At 43.9% G+C, this 21,102-nt stretch overlaps 1 protein-coding gene across 1 annotated transcript; it reads right to left on the reverse strand.

Moving 5' to 3' along the window:
- Nucleotides 1-267: 267 nt before the first annotated feature.
- On the reverse strand, nucleotides 268-19,616 carry LOC309537344 (putative transmembrane protein 244). Its single transcript, XM_082232220.1, has 6 exons — nucleotides 19,576-19,616; nucleotides 11,222-11,307; nucleotides 7,486-7,559; nucleotides 5,633-5,758; nucleotides 2,139-2,183; nucleotides 268-999 (listed from the first exon to the last, which is right to left on the reverse strand). Exons 2-6 carry the CDS (start codon nucleotides 11,251-11,253, stop codon nucleotides 920-922), a joined length of 357 nt encoding a protein of 118 aa, XP_082088346.1. The 5' UTR covers nucleotides 11,254-11,307; nucleotides 19,576-19,616; the 3' UTR covers nucleotides 268-919.
- Between the last annotated feature and the right edge of the window lie 1,486 nt (nucleotides 19,617-21,102).

A 21,102-nucleotide genomic window follows, 5' to 3' on the forward strand; every position in this document is an offset into this window, starting at 1 on the left:
GGTCTCACATAGATTTTTATAATGGCAGTTTGCTTTTCCTAATGATCCCTAACATGGAATTTGCCACTTCCCACAGCTGCCCCACGTTTCCATTGAGCTATCCAATACAACCCCAAGATCTCATTCCTGGTCAGTTACTGCCAGTCCAGACCCCATTAGTATATATGTTGTAAACAGTCCTGAGTAGTTGTTTTGCATCAGCAGGATATAAATGTTTTAATAAACAAAATACAATGATATTACATATAGTTGTACAAAAACAGTACTAAGGGGGAAGAAACATTCATTGTTTCAGTATGTGTGTTTTGCAGCAGATGACACCATAGACTCCAGAGGCACCTCCCTTCTTGCACTGGAAGGAGTGCCTATATTAGATGGTGCTTGCCCTCTACAGTTTTTGTAAGGTATTTAAAATATTTTCTAAAGTTAGCAATTTGTTTGTTTAATCAAGGCCACATTGTAAGCTGATATTTGTAATTGATTAACAGCTAAATGCTGCCGTCTGCTTAGGCACCCTTGTCAGCCTTTTTCAAATGGAATGCTGGAAGAATCTGCCATATACTGCCAAAATCAGACTATAGGTCCATCTGGGTCAGCATTTTCTATTCTAGGGTCTCAGGCAGTGGTCCTTCACATTCCCTTCTACCTGGGATTCATTTAACTTTGGAATGGAAAACCTGTGATGCTCCAAGTGTTGGACTCAAATTTCCCCGATCTCTGACTATTGACAATGCTGGCTGTGGCTGATGGGATTTGGAATCCAATAACAGCTAGAGGTCTGCAGGATCCCTATCCCTGATTTAACTGGAGAAACCTGAAATTGAAACTGGGACCTTTTGCATGCTCCATGGTCCCTTTCCAATGAGCAGGGAGTGCCTTGCGCTGTGTGTTGATGTGAAGAAGTGAGGGCGCTTTGAGCTTAAAGAAGGCTGTCTGTGTTGGAGCAGGCGAGGTAAGTCACAAGTTCTCCGCTGCAAATCATGATGAAGAGGCCGCTGGCTGCAGAGGGAAGGTAAATCAGCATATGAAATATTGTCTAAATTACCCTAATCCTCTGCTAATAATTTATTTAAGATTACATCATTCCTTTCTGGCTGATTACAGGTTTCTAAGGTGGTTTACAGGAACTCGCAACCAAGTAAGATTAAGAAAAGAAATAAGACAGCTGGGGTGCATCACATACCCTACTGCAGGGGTCAGCAACCTTTTCCAGTCAGGGTCCTGTCCACCGTCCCTCAGACCATGTGGTGAGCCGGACTATATGGGGGGGAGAATGAATTCCTATGCCCCACAAATAACCCAGAGATGCATTTTAAATAAAAGGACACATTCTACTCATGTAAAAACACGCTGATTCCCGGACCATCAGCAGGCTGGATTGAGAAGGTGATTGGGCCGCATCTGGCCCCCAGGCCTTAGGTTGCCTACTCCTTCCCTACTGCAAGATAGCCTAACAATGCTGTTAATGTTGCTGCAGCAACTTCCTCCCTTTCAAAGCTTACCAATGACCACAGGGGAATATACCTCCCTAAAAGAAATGGACTAGCTAGCAACCAGTGTCAGGAATTCTTAGGGCACTTACTCTTGGGCAGCTGGGTAACTTGTGGGTCCTGGCACTTCCTTTCAGTGGTGGCTGATGAGTGTATATTACTAGATGTTCTCTAACTTCTTTTAGCTTGAAAGAGGGGGTTTGATGAGTGGGGCACAGCTTTATGCAGATCCACTCTTTGCTCATGGTTTTTTTGTCCCTTTGCTGCCTGTTCATGGCCCTGTTAGTAGCAAATCCACCACTACTGGACATCATTTTGCTCTCCTTTACCCAAGAGAAGCCGGACTGAGACCAGGAAGCATTGCCCTTCTGAAACTGACATAATCATATAACTAGCCAATGAGAGTTAGCAGATCAGAGTGAAGGCAGGAAACATGTTTTCAGGTTCTTCCTGACAAAATCAGCAAACTGGTTGGTCTGGGCACAGCACGGTGAAGGTGAGAGGGCCACCTTGACCCAGCCCTCAACACCCTGTCAGTCAGAGGTGTGAACTCCCAAACAAAGCAATGCATGTTGGATTGACTTTGAATACTGCAGACCTTATACTATCCCTTCGAAAGCAGAGTTGGCTTTTTAAAAATCATCTTACCAAGCGCCAGCCACCATTGCCAAACCAGAGGAAATTCTTTCATTACTGCAAAAGACAGGTCAGAAAAGTCAGCTGAAAAGTTGGAGATATGCCGATGTCACTATACTGTAAAGCAGAGGTCAGCAAACTTTTTGGGGAGGGGGCCGGTTCACCATTCCCCAGACATAGTAGCGGGCCGGACTGTGTGCGCAGGAGCACACGCACGCGATGGAGGGGGCTTCTCTCTCCCCAAGCCCCTCCCCTCCCCCTGCCTACCTCCGCCACCACTCTGCCTGCGGTTGGGAGCTGGCAGCGGTGGCGGCGCTTCTCCTTTTCGTGCCAGCTTTCCCCGGCACAGGGCCAGCAGACGCACCAAGCTCCATCCCACAGCGCGGCCATGGGGAGAGGCCGTTGGGTAGGCGGCAAGGCTTCCTATCAAAGCCCAGCCCCCTTTCTCTGCAGGGTGGGGAGAAGCCGGGAGGAGACGCCGCCATGGTGAGGGAGGGAGGGGGGCAAATCACCCAAAAATGGCGGCCAAAAAAAAATGGCGATCGCACCGATCCAAGCAGCGATTGCAGAACCATTCACGGGCCGGACCCAGAGGGCAATTGGGCTGGATGCAGCCCGTGGACCTTAGTTTGCCAATCCCTGCTGTAAAGGATAATTTATTTGGTAGGAAAGAACGTATCAGAGAAATGTGGCATTCCAGGGTCCAAGGTCCCTTTGCTGCCTCTACTACTAACGTTTTCAGTAACCTGAAGCACAGCTTTGCCTTACTGAAGCGTCAGGAAACTGTAGGCCCAAGAACCAAATGTGGCCTTCTAAGGCCCTCTATCTGACTCTCAGAGCTCTCCTCAATCATACATCCTGGCCCTGCTTTGAGTGTTTTTCCTAGTTGGAAAGAGTCCTTGAACAGTGATAGTGCATAAGAAGCAAGGCTGACATCTGAGTTAGCATTGTTTGACAGCTGCCAAAGCCCGTACCTCAGTGCCGGATCCACTACCAACTCTTGGAGCCTCCTAGCCTTGCTGCTGCTACCTAGTCCTCTCCATCTTGAGTGACCCACCAGTACTCATGATAAAAACTCAGGATAACTGTGCTTGCAACATACATACACAATGGAGGTGGGACCATTAGAATGAATGGGTCACAGCCTCACCTGCCTGCCTTTTTTCTTACAGTCAATCCTGAGGGTGGCACTGCCTGTTGGCTTCCTCCTCTTCTGTGTTCTCTGTCTCTGCCCTTTTGGAGGAGGATGGGGACAAAACTAGAGTTTATTGGTCCAGATCCTCCTCTTCCCTTCCAGTGCAGCATCTTCCAGCATAGGGGCTGAGCTCCTTTCAGGTGTGTGCTGGACTACTAAAGTAGGTGGCTACCACCCTGTTCTGGCATAGCAAATCCAATAAACCTGACTCATCTATCTGTTTGCAAGTCCATTCATCTCTTTGTGCAGCTCTTCCCCGTTCCTCGCTTCGCTCATCAATCATCTCTTAATTTGCCTATCTTAGCCCTTTCATCCATCCATCTCAATCTTGGAGCACAGAAGTTTGCCTCCCCCCGAGTCACAATTTTAAAGGGGGGAGAGAGAGTGACTGCACCTTGCTTTGGCAGCAGAAGCAGCTGCAGTTTATCATGCCTGAGCCAGGACGCCAACAAATCATGCCCATGTTGGAGGCCCATGCAGTGGCCCTAATCGGAAAACGCATGGGGACTGTGGCACGGGAGCAACACAATCCTTTCTACTAAAGCGCATGTGTCTGGCTCCCATTTAGCAAAAATTGCTTTGCTTATGACTAAGCAATTAGTCTTTTCCATAGATACCCCCCAGCAACGCAATTGACATGGGAAGCCGAGGGGGAGCGTTGCACCTCTCATGGTGACAGCGAAGTGATGGGTGCCTTTTTCCAGTCCATTAGCACCAGCAGGCTGCAGATGTCGGCGCCTGTCTTTCTGGCATTTCCGCGCGCAAGAGAAATGGAAGGCTCTTCCCTGTTATCATTGCTGCCATGATGGGAGAGAAGGAAAGATGGTTCCACATGGAACAGGGATTAATGGGACAGAACAATAGCGGAGGCAGGGACATGAGAGAAGAGGCGGGTGCCAACCATTTGCAAGCTATTTAAAAACAACGCTCTCTTCCTTGGTAATGTTCATATTTGCTTTAAAGCTGTTTTTAAATTTGATTTTGCAGGATCATTAGCTGTTACTGCTGCTTCTAGGGTGGTGGGGGTAGAGAGGATGCCTGTGGGAAGAAGGGAAAAGTTGGCTTTGTCTGCTGGGTGAACTTTTTAGGCCAGGAGTGGAGAACCAGTGGCATTGGACTACAACTCCCATCATTCCTCTGACTACTTGGCATGCTGGCTGGTGTGAATGGGAAGGTCACAAATGTATCCGTTTTTGCAAAACAATCTCCCCTGATGTAACATATTTTATGTAGCGGTAATTTTTGCTGATAAATGCATTTTTAATGCACACTTTACCCTAATACATTTTTGTACTCCTTGCTTAGCTGACAACCTGCATTGCAAAATTCGGATAAATGCAAATTTTGAAGGATGCCTGCCTATTGTTTTTCATCTTCTTTCATTAAGTGCAGCTTAGGTTAGTCTGCCTTTAAATACAAAAATGAATTACATTTCTCTCCTGCCCATAACCTGGATATATCTTGTTCTTTCATCAATAAATTCCTTTTGCAGTCAGTTCTTAGTTGTTTAATTATGTTAACTTAAAATGTGGAAGGTTCTAAGTCCTACTCAAGTAAACCCACTGAAGTGAAGACTATAGGTGGTCATGTTTATGTCAGTGGGTCTACTCTGAGTTGGACAAGCCTTAAATACCATCTGAAGTCGTTATTATGCTGGTGATTAGTAATACTGTTTTGCATTGCATGTGGAGTTTGTATTATATTCCCTTGTATTAACTTGCTTTGGGGGTGACTTATAAACTGCTTAGAAACTTTTGTAGAAATATGAAGCAGTATATAACTTAAGTAAATAAACAAAAGATTTGAACATGACTGATACCGTATTGGCCCGAATATAAGCCGCACTCGATTATAAGCCGCACCTTTAAAATTGGAGAGGAAAAAAGAAGAAGAAAAATATATAAGCCGCTCCATTCCTCACTGCTCCTGGCTGCTTATGGGGGGCGGGAGAGCCACGCTGCGTTGCCAATGGCCTTTCCCCTATCTCGCCCTCTCCCTTCCCGGCCTTGGGGGAGAGGACAGGGGAATACGCACAGGGCGGGCACCACTTTGCCGCGCTCCTGGCACTGTTTGCCCCGTGCTTCTGGCTGCATACTGTAAAGTCACGAATATAAGCCGCACTTTAACTTTTCACGGTTGGAATTTGGGGGGAAGTGAGGCTTATATTCAGGCCAATACAGTAATATCTTAGCTGGACAGTTGGCTGTTACCTCACTGGTCCATGAAATCTGCAATCCAGTGCCAAACGTTGCTCCTTTTTCCATCCTTGAAAGGGTCCCTCCAACTTAGCACATGACTGCCTTGAACTCACCTGCAACAGTCAAGAGCACATGGACCATGGTAACAGTGATGGTATAATCCCAGACCCAGCGTTTCAGTAGCACAGCGAAGAGGAGGCCGCTGATCAGAAAGGTGGTCTCCATCGACAGCACGTTTGCTTAGGAAGGAGGAAAGGGGAAAGAAAGCCTTCAATGACCTGGTGTAATCCAGATATTCTGGATTATAAATTGAGGGGGGGGGACAACAACAGCAGTTTAAAATTCTAAACTACAGTCGTTCTCCTGTATAGTAGAGCAAAATGTCTTTCTTTTTTTTAGAATAATTTTTTATTAACCGACCAATCACATCAAATCAAACCAAATTACATAAATTCCAAATTACACAGCCGAATTTTAAATTTTTGTTGGGGGTACCCATATTTCAAGTTCCGAAGGGGATCCAATCAACTTCTTGCTTCTTACTGTTGTTTTAATGTCCACAAATCTAACCTTATGATGTTCACAGTACTATCCAGTCCTTTCTTATTGTTTTTCCACATCTCTTGTTGTTATTTTCATATATTTTTCCTTTCTCTTTATGACCTCTGATAGTCTCCACAAGCTGGTTAGAACATTTTGTAATCCTGCGTGGATATTATTTTTTTATCCAGTAGCCATATCCAGACGTTTTCCATATAACATCACTTCCATACATCAAAACAGTCTTAGCGTCATTAATCTTCACCAATCTGCCTCCTTTCTCAAAACCTCTGAGGAGATTCACCATGAATGCAGTCTGAAAACAAGTCCGTTCTTCCTCCCGGCTATAAATCCTTTGGCAAGATGGCGACTCCGAATTAATTGCTGCGCAATTCCAAAAGCTCTTATTGCTTCTCGATCTCCATAAAGCATACTTTTGGTTAAAGTTTATCTCCACACAGACCTTAATCATCCTGCTTGGCTCAGTTCAACCGACGATTCTAATGAGGAGGGGTTCTTGTAAATCACATAGAAGGAAAGTAAAAAAGGTCCCCCCCCCATTCAGTCCCGTTGTCAACATACCCAGCCTTTGGTGTATCTTCATCGTAAAATATTCCTGTTTCTCCAACCCGTCGTCTTCTTTCGCAGAGGTCACTTAAATTAGCAGACTTCACTCCCCTTCTTCACTTGAAATATGTGCATTTGCTTCTTTTGTAATTAATTATTCCAAATTGCTGCAGCTAGTAGCGATCAGAGACAGCGTCCAGGAGAGCCGAGGTCCACACGGGGGCATTCTGCCTAGTGCCCTCACCCCCTTCTTTTGAATTAGTGCGTGATTTATGGGCACAGCAGGCAAGGGCAGTGTTCCCCATTTCCTTGGGGCAACAAGGGAGGCTGCCTACTCCCATAACAGCCTCTTAATTACCCCGTGTGGGTCGGAGAGATGGTATTGTTGGCCATCTTCCAATGCGCCCCCTAGTAGCCCCCCTAGAGCAAAATGTCTTTGATGTCGTCTTCTATACAGAGGTCATTCATTTTAGACTTTCTAGGTTTTATCCATTGCCAGTCCTATTCAAAGTTCCTGTTTAGGGAAGTTTTTAATGTGTGATGTTTTATCTGTCGGGAGCCGCCCAGAGTGGCTGAGGAAACCCAGCCATATGGGCAGGGTATGAAAAATAACTTCTTCTTCTTCTTCTTCTTCTACTTCTTCTTCTTCTTCTTCTTCTTCTTCTTCTTCTTCTTCTTCTTCATTATTATTATTAAAGTGAACCTAATGAAATTAATCGGCATGACTAACTTTGGTCCATTAATTTGAATGGGTCTACTCTGAGTTTTGCATCATAGGCATACCTTGATGCTTCTGTTCTTCCCCCACCCTCAAAGGCAGTGCCATCTCTATGAACACTAAAGGGTTTCCCCAACTCACCCAGATATTTGGGATTTGAATAAGATGGTTCCATGTTGAATTCAAAAGGGATAAGCATGCCAAAGTTGTTGAGCCTGGAAAGAAAAGTACTTGAGGTTAAATTCGGCAGAAGCTTCATGACAGTTATGATGGTGGCACTTGTAAATTCCACTGACTTCATCTAACTCTTGCTGATTCCGAGCAAGGTCCACTTTATCCTACATGATGTTTCCAAGTACAGAAGCTGAGCATTTGAATCTCAATTCTGCAATACAGTGGTACCTCGGGTTAAGTACTTAATTCGTTCTGGAGGCCTGTTCTTAACCTGAAACTGTTCTTAACCTGAAGCACCACTTTAGCTAAAGGGGCCTCCTGCTGCCGCCGCGCCGCCGGAGCACAATTTCTGCTCTCATCCTGAAGCAAAGTTCTTAACCCGAGGTACTATTTCTGGGTTAGCAGAGTCTGTAACCTGAAGCATATGTAACCTGAAGCGTCTGTAACCACTGTAAACTGAAACAACCCTCTTTAAGAGATTAGCAAATAAACTATGGTTGAAACGTGAACAGGTCAGGAAAGATGGGTTTACTCTGGTGTGGTTTAATTTCGTAACATATGCCAATATTCCAGAAAATGAATAACCTCGTCATCATTTGCTTCAATCGGATTTATCTAAATTTAATTTAAACATATATTATCTTCCCTTTGAACCCACCCCTCCACGTTCCTCAATATACCAACTGTTTCATTGGTAACAGTAGGGGAGAAATGAATATGACTCATACTTAATCGAAGCACAACCACAAAGGCTCCTGATTAAACATTTGGCTATGCAATGTTGAACTTTATCTGTTAACTCTGTTCTGTCCTGCTCCCCTTTATTTTTGTTTAAACCAATTCACAAACCAAAAACTTATACACTGACCGCTAATAATGAACCATATGCTGCAGATATCACTGAAGATTAATTATGCTCCTTTTGTGGTATACACATGGCATGAGAAGACTTGGTCTATTTATTTGTATCATTTATTATTCCTATGATCCTTGTTTATAAATCCATTAAAAAGTTATAGTAAATAAAATAAAAAACCTCTGCAGCAAACTGTTAGTGACAATGGCAGTTTTAAGGGGTACAGTTTTATATGAGAGCATGGTGGGGAAGAAAAGATTCAGCCCTCTCCAATCCTGAGAGAGCTGCTATTTAACAAACAGCAAGCCCAGATACATGAAATATAATTGTGCATTTAGCTTACTGTGTAGTTTGGCCCTCCACTATTTGCCTTAGGCCAGTGGTGGCCAAACTCACCCCTCCAGATGTTTTGGGACTACTATTCCCATCATCCCTTACCACTGGTTCTGTTAGCTAGGGATGGCGGGAGTTGTAGTCTCAAAACGTCTGGAGGGCTGAGTTTGGCCTCCACTGCCTTAGGCAAACTCTTCCCCCAGCTTCCACCCAGCCCTGGTGATAGGCTGTTGTAGGTACAGTATTGCAGAAAGGTAATTGTGTTCATGCACCCAGCTAGAACCCTGAAAAGGAAATTGCAATGTTTTGCTGTGGGTTCTGCTTGCTTCATGTAACTGTGATTGATTACTTTGTCCACTTTGCCCAAAGAGATCTATGGTTTCACCCAACAACTTTGTCAGACTGGACAACTTGGCAGAGCCACCCAGTACCCTTGAAGGCTTAAGTACCGTTCTTCCCCAGACATTTTGTCTAAGTTATTACAGATCATTGCTCTTCTTGCCAGGCTGGGAGGTTAACCAACAATGGGAGTCAAGCTAGGCACTCATAAACCTGTCTATCATTGATGGATGGGTAATCACTTTGGTCTTAAATGTAGCTACACTTGGAAGAAAGCCTCATTGGTTTAAATCGGAGTGGGAAACCTTTGTTAGCCCAGTGGCCAGCTACCTTCAAGAAGAAAGCTTTCCAAAAGAAAAAGTGTATTAGGCAAAAATGCATACTAGAATGTGTATATCAGGAGGAATGAGTCTTTGCAGAGGGTGGTGAACACAGCACATGATATCATGATATCATTGTTGGGCTGTCCCCTGAGCCCGCTAGATGACATCTCAAGGGATCGTTGCCTTAGGAGAGCGAGAAAAATTATCAGGGATGATTCACACCCCGGCCAGCACCTCTTTAATCTACCCTCAAGCAGGAGATATAGAAGTATAATCAGTCGTAAGGTAAAGGTAAAGGGATCCCTGACCATTAGGTCCAGTTGTAACCGACTCTGGGTTTGCGGCACTCATCTCACTTTATTGGCCGAGGGAGCCGGCGTACAGCTTCCGGGTCATGTGGCCAACATGACTAAGCCGCTTCTGGCGAACCAGAGCAGCATACAGAAACACTGTTTACCTTCCCGCCGGAGCGGTACCTATTTATCTACTTGCACTTTGATGTGCTTTCGAACTGCTAGGTTGGCAGGAGTCCTGATTGGCAAGTCCTAGGTGTTAAGTTGTGGGCGAACATATCAGACGACACAGCGATTCTTCAAACAGCTCTTCTTTATTCTGAGGCCAGAACTGAACTGAGCTGAAGGGCTCAGTCAGCCTGCTTATATAGAGCTCCAGTACCTTGTTACTGTAACGACTTTCTAAAACTATCCAATCACTGAACATCACTTTCGATCCTTCATTTGCATACAAACTATCCAATCACTGAACATCACTTTCGATCCTTCATTTGCATAACTATCTACAGTATCCCCCTGCTGGCCCAGGGTGAGAACTTCAGTACATAACACTAGGCTCTGTGGTTTAACCCACAGCACCACCCACGTCCCATAATCAGTCGTACCAACACGCTAAAAAACAGTTACTATCCGTGGGCTGAACAGAAAATAATATAGTGCAACTGACTTTCGGGGTTGGTGTGTTATGTAACAAGCACACAGAGTGCAATGAGATTGAGTGTTTGGGGGGGAGGCTCGGTTAATTTCATTGTACACAGGTTGTACATTGGCAATAAAGGTATTATTATTATTATTATTATTATTATTATTATTATTATTTTTACTAAAATGCTGACAAACTTCTTTGAGGACTTAAAAAAAATCACAGACTGAAGCAGAAGTGTGGCAAACTGTACTTAATGTGTGAAAATGAGAAACAGACACTAAAATTGAAAGATGTTTACAATTCTTATTAATTTATTTTATATATTTATTTTAATAGATAAATACAATTACTAAAAACATAGAGAAAACAATAATTTTAAACAACCAACTAAAAGACAATTGACAAGAATCAAAACTTTATGTCTCTCTGTGTTTATTCCTGGAGTACATCCGTTGAAATTAATGGACCTAAGTTAATCATATCCATTAATATAGACATTAATATTATTAATATGTCCATTAGTTAATATTAATAATTGCTTAATTTTCAGAGTGTTGCTGTGGGAATTAAATGAGGAAGGGGGAAAGCCCTTCTGCTCCTTGGAGAAAAAGTTGGGATATGAATGAAATAAATAAAGGATGTCCATAGATCTACGCTGAGTGTGACTAACATTGACCACAAGCCTTAAGATTCCCAGGAACATGCTCTCAGGTGTGTTTTGTAACAGAACAAAGCTAAAGGGAAATTAAAATAAATGGCCTACACTGTAATTAAGCATTGTGTCAGGTGTGGAGGGGAAAAGAACATTCGCAAACACTTATTAGGAGCAGCAGCAGGAAGACTGAACGCTTGTGGGAGATGCTAACAGGAGAGGTTGAGAGTAACATCTATGGTTCACAGAGAGCAGCCTCACCTGAATGCTCCACAGCAAATGCTTCCAGTCATGTAATACACTGTGTAGAAAACGAGGAGGCACAGCAGTATATGAAGAACAATCGTCTGGAAATCAAACCAGGAAAGAAGAAGAAATGAAATAGATTGGTACACATGGTGACTTTATGTTGGTTTCCTGCTGAGCAAAGTTGAATGGTGCCACCTCAAAGGAGAGAAGTCATTCGAGAATTGGGTACCTATGTTAGCTGGCCCAAATAGTTGCTGGTGATTGTTGAAGGTGCTTTGCAACCCGACAGAGCACTGGAAATGGTATTGGATTTGCCTGAGAAACAGCATTTCTGCAGCAAATAAATGACTTGGGCTTCTGTGTGGAAAAGCACAGCTTCATTTCTGTTGGAAGTTCAGGTGCAACTCAGCTGACCAAAAAGGGATTCAGATTCCTAGACTATCCCTGTACCTTTGGCCTCTCTGCTGACCTCTCTCTCCTTTGAACTTTAGATTGACAAGCCTTAGGTTGCATCCTGTTCACAGCTTCCTCCTCCTCACTCTCTCAGACCTGCCTTTGTTTCCTCTATAGATTAGTAAGCTTAGAGAGAAGCTTTTCTATCCAAGTTAAGTACTTCCTACGATAGGCAACTTTATTATTTTTCTCTCCAAATCTCTCTGTGCCTGATTCCCATAGGGTAACGTCTACGTATCAGATTCACAAGCCACATTCTGCATACCAAATTTCAATAATGTAGGCTAGTAACAAGACTTTCCAGAACCATCCCTCCCTTCTTTCATATGTCTTTTGAAAGCTATAATGTTTAGACAGGCCTTTGAGATATGAATGTTCTCCTTTTTAACCAATTGGTATTTAATGAAGTTTATTTTAAATAATGTTTTTTTATGGATACTTTTTGCTGATTTTATTCCTATAAATTGTATACCACCTTGATATCTTTTAATGTTTGATGTTCTAGTGTATTTTTAATATTTTGTTGGAAGCCATCCAGCCAGATGGGCACTGTATAAATAATAAATTATTATTATTATTATTATTATTATTATTATTATTATTATTATTCAAAATATAAATACAAAGATACATACATAGATAAAATAGGACTTCTGTCTTCCTGTAGTTTTTTCTCATACTACAAACCACTGAGAAATCTATCACTCAGTTAGGTTGCCACTTGCATTCGCTAGAATGCACCACAAAATCATCCAAGTGATATTTAGTTAAGTATTTTTATTTATTTACTTGATTGGGGGGGAGGGTGAGCAGTTGCCCCCTTGCCTCCCCCAACTATGCCCATGGACCTTCTCCTGGCCCATGCTAGAGAATTCTATGCTAGAGCTATCTTTGGAATTATAGAGGTATTCTATTCTACAGTTATCTTTAGATACTGCAGTCTGACTTCAAACTGATAAAGAGCAGGTGGTGTGGGTGAATCCCTGCTTGACATCCCAAACCTCTCTGCAGCAGCTGACTCTGCTTCCCGCCCCCCAGCTCAATAGAGGTAACCTGTTCCCCAAGGGCTTTACCTTGATGGCTGCTGTATGGCTGCCTTGAGGCACCATGTAAGATTCATAACAGCAAGGGTAATATTTCGTGAAGCACAGCTGTAGCCCAGAAGAGAGAGCCTGGTCTTCTCTCGCAGGGGATTAAGGTCTGAGCTGCAAAGCCTGTTAGAGGCGAAGATCGGAGGTGGCAGAGAAAGAGGGAGGAGCAAAGGAAACTAGCCAGTCCCTTGACAGGAAGAGTTGAAGACATTATAAGCACTGAGCAGAATCTTATGGACTGTGGCAGTCTGCCATGACAGTGGTCGGGGTGACTTGCACCCATTGGGACAGTTAAGGCAGAAGGCAGGAAGATCTACAGCAGAGCCTCTCCCTAACTGGTTGTAAGAAAGAAGACAGGCAGGTGGGGGCTGATTGGAGCCAAAGTGAGGCTGGTGGGCCAATGTCGCCATTCACCTTAGTAGAGTAGCCTCCTGTGGCGGTGATTTTTATAGGCCTCTGTCATGGGATGGGATCACATTGTTCAGCGATGCTGAAGAAATTCCTACCCAGACATTCAAGAGTGCATCTATACTACCATAAAAGGTAAAGGTAAAGGGACCCCTGACCATTAGGTCCAGTCGTGACCGACTCTGGGGTTGTGGCGCTCATCTCGCTTTATTGGCCGAGGGAGCTGGCATACAGCTTCCGGGTCATGTGGCCAGCATGACTAAGCTGCTTCTGGAGAGCCAGAGCAGCGCACGGAAACGCCGTTTACCTTCCTGCCGGAGTGATACCTATTTATCTACTTGCACTTTGATGTGCTTTCGAACTGCTAGGTTGGCAGGAGCAGGGACCGAGGAATGGGAGCTCACCCTGTCGCAGGGATTCAAACCGCTGACCTTCTAATCTGCACGTCCTAGGCTCTGTGGTTTAACCCACAGTGCCACCCACGTCCCATATACTACCATAGATGGCACTAAACAGGGAACGGTAGCCAACACCTCAGAAAACAGAATAAAATTCAGAGTGAGCTTGACATAATGTGAAGGGATGGCCTGGAACTATGAAAATGAAAATTCAGCAGAAACAAATGCAAAAGTTCTGCATTTATGCAACAATATCAAGCGAGTGACACCTAACTTGGAAACAGTGAATGTGAAAAGGGTCACAGCAGATCACAAGGTGAACATAAGTCAGCAAAAAAAATTAAAATGAATGTGATTTTAGCCTAATAAAGCCAGAGTTCTCAAGTCATATGAAGTATTAAAGGTAAAGGGTAAAGGGACCACTGACCATTAGGTCCATTTGTGACCGACTCTGGGGTTGCGGCGCTCGTCTCGCTTTATTGGCCAAGGGAGCCGGCGTACAGCTTCCGGGTAATATGGCCAGCATGACCACATGGTGAACCAGAGCAGCACACGTAAACGCCTTTTACCTTCCCGCCGGAGCAGTACCTATTTATCTACTTGCACTTTGACGTGCTTTTGAACTGCTAGGTTGGCAGGAGCAGGGACTGAGCAACGGGAGCTCACCCCGTCATGGGGATTCGAACTGCCGACCTTCTGATCGGCAAGTTCTAGGCTCTGTGGTTTAATCCACATAGCCACCTGCGTCCCATATGAAGTATAAGTTCCCCTTTATTCCATGCTGGACCTCCTACGTTCAGCTCAAGGCACCATACTTAGAGAAAGATGTGGGCAAGCTGGAATGGATTCAAAGGAGAGCAATGAAGATGGCAGTCGATACAAAAAACAAGCCCAAAGAGGAAAGGAATGGGGTATCTTTACTCCAGAGCACACAATGAAAGAGACATGCTAGCAGTCTCTTTCATACCTGGACTGTCGCAGATCAAAGGACAAAGGCTAGAACCTAATGAGCTTATGTTACAGGAGGGCATATTTTGGCTGACCAGTGGCAGAAATACCTTGGTGACAGGAGTGATCTGACAATGAAACTAATTGCCTGGAGGGAGATGGGATCAGAAGAGAAGAAGACTGGGAGCATGGGGGCAGGATCATAGCACTTTTTAAATCCTTGAAGGGGCATTGCAGAGAAGAAGGCAAATACTTCTTCTCTGCTGCCCCAGAGGGGCAGGTGTACATGTAACGGGCTAAAGATACACGAGGGTAGATTTTGGTTGAACATCAGGGAAAAGTTATTGATGGTAAGAGCAGTTCTATGGACCCAATTGTCTAGAGTTGGTTGGCTCTCCTCCGATTGGAGGTCTTAAGCAGAGGCTGCACAGACCATCTGCTGGCGATTCCCAAGCCATGCATTGACTGCATTAAGGCTGGGCAAAGTGGTCTTCTCCAACTCTCTGATAGGTGGGTCTACCATGGAACAACCCACTCACTGTTCACTCCATTTTTAAGGGGCATCAACATTTGCTGTCTTCATCAGATTGCCATCCTCTGGTGCGGTAGTGGCCAGTGGGTCAGTGATGGCAGGGTAGAGTTTCGCACCTGACTTCTGAGGCATGAAGAGCTCAACTCAAGGTAAGCACAGCGCCAGCACCAGGAGCGTTGGATTGGCCCTGACTCTGCTCACACCACCCTGAGCAGTGCCTGTCATTCTGAAGCCGGATATGCAATGCCACCTCGCCTTCACTGCCCTGCTGACCACTGCCTGTCCTGTTCATGACTCTTCCAGTGTGGTCAGTGTGGTGTAGTGGTTAAGAGCGGTAGTCTCGTAATCTGGGGAACCGGGCTCGCGTCTCCGCTCCTCCACATGCAGCTGCTGGGTGACCTTGGGCTAGTCACACTTCTTTGAAGTCTCTCAGCCCCACTCACCTCACAGAGTGTTTGTTGTGGGGGAGGAAGGGAAAGGAGATTGTTAGCCACTTTGAGACTCCTTAGGGGAGTGATAAAGCGGGATATCAAATCCAAACTCTTCTTCTTCCAGGAGCATTGGTGATGTCATTTCCTGCCTCTTCCTCTCCAACCCTTCTTGCAGGGCCAGTTGGCGTTGCATAGCCCTTGAGGAAGGCTAGCGTAGCTTAGCCTTCATTTCCTCTGCCCACATAGTATCTGGCTACTCTCAATTTATCTTTGACTTTTGCCCGCCATTTCATTACTATTATTTAGAAGAGGGAAAAGAAATCAAATCGAGAAAATATCATTAGTTAGAAAAATAGGTCCCTGGCTTTGTAGCTAATGAAGCTTGGTAGCCTGAAGCATTATGAAAGGAGATGGAAGCTTTTTACATATGAAGAAAATGGTTATTTCAATAGATTGCTCCCCCTACACATACATTAAAAAATGTGTCAAAAAATTAAGCATGTCAACAGAAGGCACAGCGCGCTATGCTCAGGGCCCAATACTGTCAACGTGTCAAGCTTAGGAGAAATGGTTTACTTGCATGAAGACCAAAAATGAAGCGAGAATTTTTTACTCTGGAGTTTGGCGAGTTCTACACGGTTGTCTGAGAACTCTTCACTGCAGAGGCAAGGAATTGGTGAGCTTCCAGATGTTGCTGGACTTCAACTCCCATCAGCCCCAGCCAGCCAGCTAGCGTAGCCAATAGTCAGGAGTTGTAGTCCAACAACACATGGGACACAGCTACATAAATAAAAAAACAATGATTTGAATGTGTTATAAACATGCAACACCAGATGGCACCAGAGAGCACAAAAATTTTTTCCACATGATTTTCCATAGGATTTTTTTCCTTTTGTTATCACAATCTAATTTCTGACTTATTTACAGTATAGTGTTTCTTTTCTGTGTATAAATCCACTCCTTGGAGTTAGTGGTGGATGGTGCCAACTGGGGTGGAAAGCAAGGAGGCCAATTGCAGGTGGAGCCAGAGACTGATGCAGCCAACTAATTTCTCCCAGTTGAGTTCTACAAAGGTAACACTGAGGTAGATCAGCAGCAGCAGGAGGAGGCTGACAGCCAGTGCTACCCCTTCAAAAGGCTGTAAGAAGGCAGGCAGATTGGGACTGGCTGATGGCAGGCTGAGGTTGGTGAGGCTGTGCCCCATTTGCCCTAACAGATCAGCTTCCACTGCCTGGAGGATCCACATCTCTGCTATAGCACAAGCTTCAAGAGATCAAGTAGCAATGCACAGTGAAGACAGCCCCTCCGTTTGCTGTGTTAGCCTGATATGATATCAAGACTTGGCTCAGCTTCCTGTCCATGGATGAACCTCTTAATGTGCAAGCTTTTTAGATAGGTCGTACTGCCTGCAATGTTTGCAACTCTGTCCATGTTGTGGAATCATCAGGGGATCATTTGCCCATAATACCAGGGATATTCTATGGTACAAAATCCAGTTATACCCTTAACCATATTGAGGAGGGACCCCCTCAGATATGTCGTCCCTTGGGCAACAAAGGACATATTGTGATGTTGATTGTGTTTATGTGTGTTGACAATAGCTTGGTGTTTATTGGTGAAAGCAATGAAAACAGAGCAACTACTATCTTTGGAAGTTGGGGCCCAATACTCTGGAGCACCATTTCGTTGGATAAACTTATCTGCTTATAAGCATTTTGGGAAGGGAAAGGCTTATTGATTTTATACAGCACTGGAATAGACCTACAGAAATTGTATTCCAAGATGTCTTAATTATTACTTGTAATTAATTGAAGATATTGTGTTAAAGAAGGGTGACCTTCCAAATGATTTTGGACTCCAAGTCCCATCGGCCAATGGTCAGAGATGATGGGAAATGTAGTGCAGTAACAGCTGGAGGACCAAAAAAATGCCCAGCCCTAATGTAAAGACTTGGAAGACTAGATAGGTGTGTTAGATTTTGTTTGCCTTTTCTTCCTATTTGTGCGTTGAATAAGAGGAGAAAATAAAAAGTAGTAGTCTCTTAGCCACACTGAGTAATTAGGGAGAGTTAATCTGGAGTAGTTGGTTAGAGTGCCAGACTATGACTTGGGAGATCAGGGTTCAAATCTCTACACAGCCATGAAGCTCACAGGTGACCTAACTTACTGTATTGTTGTGAAGATAAAACTGGGAGGGGAGAACAATGTAAATCACCTTGACTTCCTTGGAGGAAAGGCAGAATATACATCTTGTAGCAAATGAACATCTAAAGAACTTGACTGTATGCTCCAGACCAGTGCTTTGAGCAGAGTAAGTGTTCCAAGTTCCCCTCTAGCCTTTACTTTAATATGGGCATTAGAAATTCAGAATCACTCCCAACAGATCACGTGTGCCGAGGAAATGTTAATATTATTAACACTTACTACAAAACAGAAGATCACAGCCTTGTTAAAACTGATTCTAGAGAACGGCACACTGAGAACTAGCAATCATAGCTGGTTTGAGACATTTTTACAAAAAAATTGCCACCTGCTCATTGCTAAAAATGTTAGTCCCCTCAAAGACTAGTCTGGAAATAGTTTCAGGAGATGTTAGATTATATGTTCTCAAGCCCCCTGGTAATAAGAGTAAAAGAACACATGCACTGTATCTTTTCCACCTTAAGTGTGATTACAGGGAGGACAGCTTTCTTTCAAAAGAACTCCAGCAAATCTGTCTGCACACAGCATTTATTTGCAGCAGCAGCAGAAATTAAGTTGAGTTAAGTGGAATCCTTGCCTGGTACATACCTCTAGTTGAAAGGTATTTACACTGAGCCTTGGTGTAAAATAAGCAAGCTTATGATCATTCAAGGAAGTTCATTCTTGAAAGGAAAGAGTTCTATACTCCTAACTATCTGGTTGGAGAAAGAAAGAAGCCATGCTTGTCCCTTGTTCTCAAAAGATAGATTCAAGATGTGTGAGGAGCAGGAAGTTGTAAAACTGGATGCAACCTAAGATTTATTGCTCTAAACCAGAGGGGTCTGCATCACCCCTAATCACCCCTAGTGGCACATTTCTTAGGAGCCAGCTTTTTAAAAATGGCAATGAACATGACTTTTTTAAACCATAGATCCCTAGAGTAACAAGTCTTAACCTTCCACCCTATAGATCACTAGATGAGTGGCAACCAACAGATAAAGAATTAATTGTTGCCTCTGCTTGGGGGCCGTTTGTGATTTATATGACCAAACAATCTCAGGGTTGGCACATTCCCACTAAATATGAGTTTATCTGGCAACATTCTTGAAATTTGGTATGTTTCGTATTTCTGCCAATCTTGTATTCCACTGTGGAATTTATTTTATGCTATTCAACCTCTCTATGATTATTATGATTACTATTTTATTGTCTTGTTATACATTCTACCCTCACAGATATAGGATCGCAGGTTTGGAAGGAGACATTGGGTTTCATCCAGACTAAACCCCCAAACACATAACAATATTTCATGCATCCTGAATTTGTTGTCAATAAAATACTAACTTTACAGCCCTTGTTTCTTCTCTAAACCATTACAGAACATCTACACTTTCTACAAAGCAATGCAATGATTCAGAAACTCCTAAACTCTCTTCACTGGGTGAACGAGCAAAGTCCTGTTTTTGATTTAGAGGTCTTCTGATGTTTTTATTACGGCGCTGCCCGCTTTTAAGAGGCCTTCTGGTTGCCTTTTATTATGGTGCTGTCCACTAATGTGGATCATTGTCCGTGAGCACGGTAAATCAGGGGAAAGTGCAATAAATAAATGGCTAAAAACTGAAGGCCTCTACATCTGCGGAGGTACCGTTTGTGTTCTTAAGGGCAATTCTCTAAGAATAGAGTAACTGCTTTACTGCAGAGGTAGCCAATGTGTTGGCCTCCAGATTTTTCTGGACTTCAACTCTCATTATCCTTGTCCACTGCCTGTTCTGGGTGGAGCTAATGGGAGCTGAAGCCCAACATCTGGAGGCACAAGCAGACCAAGATCAGTCTAATCTAGTACTCAAGAGCGACTAGCAAGATTTTCCAACCACCACTAGCAGCTCACAAAGCACACCTAGTGGGTATGGGGGTGACACACTTACTGGGAATAAGTCCCATCAGACACAAAGATTTTCTTCGGAGTACACATGTTGCACGGTTAGTACCCAATTTCTGGCGTCCATAAAATCTCCCAAGATACAGTTTTGAGGTGCATTGATATAACCTCCATTGAATTCCTTCTTGCAGAAAATGTGGTGAATATATCTAGGGAAGAGTTATAGCTCAGTGGTACAGCATCTGCTTTCCATGCATAAAATCCCAGGTCCAACGCCAGGCATCTCCAGGTAGGGCTGGGAATGTCTGAAACCCCAGAGAGCTACAACCATTCAGTGTTGACAACACTGAGCTAAATGGACCAATGGTTGGATTCTATATATGTCAGGGTTTTTAAAAAATGTTTCTATGATATAGATTGTTCTTAATATAATCAAGAGGGAACTGTCAGCGAGTGATTTCAATCACTACAATCTGGCAGATCACTTTTTGAAGTGAAGTACCATGTAACATTTTGATGCCTTAAATGCAAACATGGGTTTCTGGTGTCACAAGCTGTCACGTCTGTGAGCGTTATGGTGTGCCAGATCTTCTGCCTAGAGACAAAAGGGAAATTTAGTCTGCAAACTTAAATTTAATCATTATATGCTTTTATTACATTTTTAGATATGCTGTAAGCCATCCAGAGTGGCTGGGGAAACCCAGGCAGATGGGTGGAGTATATATAATAAAAATAAAAATTGGTCGCTTACTACATAAAATACCTTGGAGCAACTTACAGTGGTATTTATTTATTGTATTGTATATGTACACCACCCCATAACATGAAGTTCTCTGGGCAGTTTATAAGTTAAAAACACACAGAACTTGAAATGCACAGGTAAGACATAAAAGGATTTTCTTAAAAAAGGAAAATCTACATAAATACAACAAAACAGAATTCACGGCACCCTCAATGTGGGAGTTACTGCAGCATAAACGTATGCTCTTTAATTAATTAGCATATGACACCCTATTGTGTAGATGAATAAATGCATATGATCACGCGGTTATATTGTAATCTTCAACATGCTTATTAGCAAGCAAGTACTTTTGAACTCAGTGGGGCTTAGTGCTCAGCAACGCACTCCAGCGACGGTGCATCCGTTAGCTGCATTAAAAATGAATGAATATAGCTGCGCCTGGTGGATTTATGCCTGCTGCCACGCATATAATGAAAGCACATGGGTTACCTTCAGCTCCCGAACAGACCCACTGAAATTAATGGACCTAAGTCAGCCACGTCCATTAATTTCAGTGGGTCAGCTCTAGGGTATTACTAACGCGGGATACAGCCCCGGCTCCTCAAGCCATTATACTGGTGGAACTCTGTCCCTAAGCGATGGGAGGGAGCGAACCGCACCTGCCGAAGGTCTGCCTGTTAAGACAAGCGCCTCCCCGCCCCCCGCTCATCTCCGAGCGGCCCCTTTAAGAGCCGCCGCCGCCCATTCCGAGAGGCGAGCGAACTTCGAAAAGCGCCGCAGCGAACGCTACTCGGGCCCGCCCGCCCCGCGGCGTCACCTGACGCGCCTACG

Source organism: Podarcis vaucheri, assembly GCF_965113315.1.
Source record: "Podarcis vaucheri genome assembly, chromosome: 7".
Taxonomy (NCBI): Eukaryota; Metazoa; Chordata; class Lepidosauria; order Squamata; family Lacertidae; genus Podarcis; species Podarcis vaucheri.